A 3913-nucleotide genomic window follows, 5' to 3' on the forward strand; every position below is an offset into this window, starting at 1 on the left:
GCTTCTAAAACTCTTCTAAATCATCTCCTCCCCTCCTACTGGATAAAAGAACTGATCAATACGTGATGTCCATGTTAGCAATCTAAATTAACAACAACGTTTCCCTTATCACAATATTCACGTGTGTTATATATTAATTTGCTTATCCTAGGTCAACGTGCAGGATCTCACCCGCTGCTGGACACGAGCGAGAGTGAGGAAACAGAGGCAAGTGCAGCTAAACTAGCAAGACCACGGAGTAGCATGCTGGTAACAATTTTATTCACGCACCTCACATTACAGTTGACTATTCATAACTTACACAAGACATCCATCCAAAGCAAATCCTATATTTTGACATGACATGATAATATTTTTCTTTTGAAATTTCAAGTCTTAATTTATCTTTAATTATTTTCAAAGCACGATTTGTAAATTAAAATATCAATCTTCTTTCTGTCAGGTTTTCAAAGAAGCATGGTTATAACTTGTGTTTGATAATAACCCATTTAAACTATAATTAATACACCTTCATACTCACCAAAGATGCATGATCAGTTTTCTGTAATACAATTAGGGGTTGAATACTTCTTAACAGTAATGATAACATTTTTTTCTACATATAACCTAATGGCATTTGAATTTTAGTTAAACCTCATTTAATTCAGTAAACAATTCCTATCTTTATTCTTTCATAAGGTCATAAGGAAGTGTGAATGGAATTTATTCAGTGTAAATAGTATTTTCTCGTATTCATTCGAATCCGGTGGATAGGAACCGGTTCTCCTCCATACGAAAAACTATGTCTAGCATTTGCGTAAAGCCGTTTATAATACGATGCGAGAAACAACTTTTATTTCACCCAGAATTTTTTTTAACTATAAATAATTTCGGTAATGTTTTTTTTTAATTTTATTTAAATAAAGACATACATGACTTTAGCTGCCCTTTTTTACATTTGACTCTATAATTAATATTAAATAGATTTATATTACTGCATAACAGTTTTCTGTTCCATTTAGTATAAAATTGACTGTGTTCTATTATAATTCATAACTTTTGAACAAAGGAACCCTTAGTTTTCACATATCTGCAAATTGACTAAGCAAATAAAATAAACTTCAAATACAGGGATAGCTCACAAAGACATCCAGGTTTTTTTTTGAGGGGGGTAAAAATCATATAAGAGGGGTAATTAGTATTTGAAGGGGGTAAAATGGCTCTCGAAACTCGCCAAATTTTTTTAGCCATCCCTCGACAAGTCTATACCAACAGTTTTGACAGGGGTCTCAAAAATTACTAAGTAAATTGATCTAAAGATGATTAAAGTTCCTCCAGAGATTATGACGTCATACGATAGAATAGCCAATGAGAGGCCAGTATACACTGTAATCGACTAAAAGGGCAAAATTTATGCTGGCCTCTTCTTGGTTATTTTATCGTATTACTTCATAATCAGTGAAGGGACTTTAATCATCTTCAATTGATCATGTTGAAGTGTTGAAGGAGGAATATTTTTTACAATGATTATTCTATACCTGTAACCGTGTTGAAAAGCGAGTAATGTGTAAGATTTGAGATTGTTTGATTGAATAATGCATGTGTGTGTTTGATTTGGCTCTGTGTATTTTAAATCAACTATTCATTTGCACTTTTAGAATATGTATTTTATAATTTAAACCACGCCTACGCCTCTGTAGCCCTCTAAGGACTAAGGAGAAGGGGGAAGGGCGGGGGGAGGGGGGTCGAACCCTGTAAAGGACAACCATATCTGTTCAGCGGTTATCGAGATCTTTCGGTAGAGACAGACAGACAGACAAACAGACAAATAGACGGAGATTCTGTTGCTTTTTTATATGAATTATTAGTAAGTTTACTCTATAACCAACTTTGTCTGTGCGTTATTTAGTCCTAATGTTATGGGGGAAATGTGAGTTAAACAGTTGCTATTTTATATACTAGCGGCTTCGCCCCTATCCTCTACGGAGTTGGGCGCCAAGAGGTGTGATCAACCTAATTTTTCGTATTTTAGATTTAAAAAGAAAAAGTAAAAATAAAATATTTTTTTTTTGGGGGGGGGGAGGGGAATTTTTTTTAATATTGCTGTGAAGATTCTTTTGACCTATCAACAAACATATCACTTTGTCCGTCTGTCTGTCAATCTATAATACAAAGTAGAACGATGTCTGTCTGTTTGTTTGTTTGTAGCGAAAGATCTAGCTAACCGCTGAACCGATCGGGTTCTCCTTTACATGGTAGCTTCTCATAGGTCCCGGGAAGGTTTATAACTATTTTCTTGAGGGGTGGGACACCCCTAACCCCCCCAAAAATAAAAAATACCCCCCCCCCCCCGAATTTTTTTTTCTTTTTAAAACTAAAATTAATATAGTGGGGTCGAATACCTCCCGCCCCCCCAATAAAATTTCCTCCCCCCAAAAAATTTTTTTAAAAATCTAAAATACGAAAAATTGGTTTGATCAAACCTCTTGGGGCAAAGCCCCTAGAGGCTAGGGGCGAAGCCGCTAGTTGCATAATATAATAGTAAATTGTTTTAAAATTATTTGCCTCGCTAGTTATGCATGCTGTAATACTTGTTTTTACTGAATAATCAATTGAACTAATATTTAAAATAAATCTTAGAAAAATTTCAATGATTTGGAGACTTTTATTTGTGTTGAGGGAAGGATTATAAACCCAAAAAGCATGTGTTTTCTTGTTGAATAAAAAAGCATGTTTATCAGTACCTTCATTTTAAAGGCAAACTCTTTTTAGAAGTCAAAGTGCCTGAAATCAATTTAACTGACATATCTAGTAGGTTTTATGAAAGTTTTAGTTGTAGCTATTTGGTGTGCTTATCCCACCCCGTAAATTTCCTTTTATTGTCGCCATGACACAAAAAAGTTCCCATTCCTACAATATGTTTTGAAACTTATTTGTAATTCGAGCGAAGATTTTACACTTGGCTTGTAAGAAAATTAACTTTCATGGCACAGAATGTTAGTCAATGCCAAGAAACTTAAAATATTATAAAATTGTATTTGGAAAATTTCTAAACAATAATTTGTTTTCAGATGGGAACAGTGAACTTGGAAGACGACTTTGAAACAGATTATCCACGCTTCTCTGGCACCATCGGCGTGAGAAACCCGCGCTTTGTAGCCGCCATGAGGAATGCTTATGTACAGCAACAGCACATACAAATGAATATGATGAATAGATTTAAACAATAATAATAGTAATACTTAAAAATTTTCCCTGTAAAAATTCATTCTTAATATCTTAAAATAATAATAAAAAATTATGTAAGAAATTAAACTTTATGAAAAGAATTACATTACCTTACATATAATTTAATCAAAAAGTTAAATTAAATGTTCCAATCTTTTCATCGTTATTTCATCATGCATTTTATAACTAAATCGCCAGTTACATATATTTTGTGATACTCTATTTTTGTTAATTGTTTTTAAAAATTAAGTTTTTTTCTTTGTTAGGATTTTAGTATACGCACTGATCATAATTTTTGTCAGTAATTAGGAATTCCATTTATGAGCTTAGCTAATTATAAGTTCTCTGGAATCAAAAGCATTAAGAAAAGGGAAGATGGTTAAATAGGATCACATGAAAATATGTATTGTATACCTAAATTCACTGGTATGGTAACATATTTGTTGATAGGTACACCTATACATACAGTGATTCTACTAAAAATATTTGTGGTATACTTGTTTCAAAATGTCTTCCAAAAAATTTGTGTTTGTGCTTACTTTATAACTTTTGTAGAATATTTTATTTTTCCTGCATAGATTTCAAATTTTAGAATGTAGATCTTTTCGAAATTAAAATAATATAGGATATGTTATTTTTTCTGAACTAAATGTATTTTTACTGTATTTTTTCATAATAAATAAATGTTTTGTGAAATATAATTCTT

The 3913-nt window shown here is 32.2% G+C and overlaps 1 protein-coding gene across 4 annotated transcripts in view; it reads left to right on the forward strand.

Annotated features, from left to right (window-relative positions):
• The window catches only part of LOC145329745 (uncharacterized), a 68417-nt gene extending 64509 nt beyond the window's left edge, over positions 1-3908 (forward strand). For 3 of the 4 annotated variants that reach the window (XM_080174119.1, XM_080174122.1, XM_080174123.1), the window contains 2 exons: positions 152-249; positions 3051-3908. In XM_080174119.1, coding sequence (XP_080030245.1) covers positions 152-249; positions 3051-3209 — 257 coding nt within the window. In that variant the 3' untranslated portion in view covers positions 3210-3908. The remainder of the gene's footprint in view (positions 1-151; positions 250-3050) is intronic. The other variant, XM_080174121.1, reaches the window with a different exon arrangement.
• The last annotated feature ends 5 nt before the right edge of the window (positions 3909-3913 follow it).

This window comes from Acartia tonsa, chromosome 10 (assembly GCF_053477335.1).
Source record: "Acartia tonsa isolate MP-2025a chromosome 10, ASM5347733v1, whole genome shotgun sequence".
In the NCBI taxonomy this organism is placed as follows: domain Eukaryota; kingdom Metazoa; phylum Arthropoda; class Copepoda; order Calanoida; family Acartiidae; genus Acartia; species Acartia tonsa.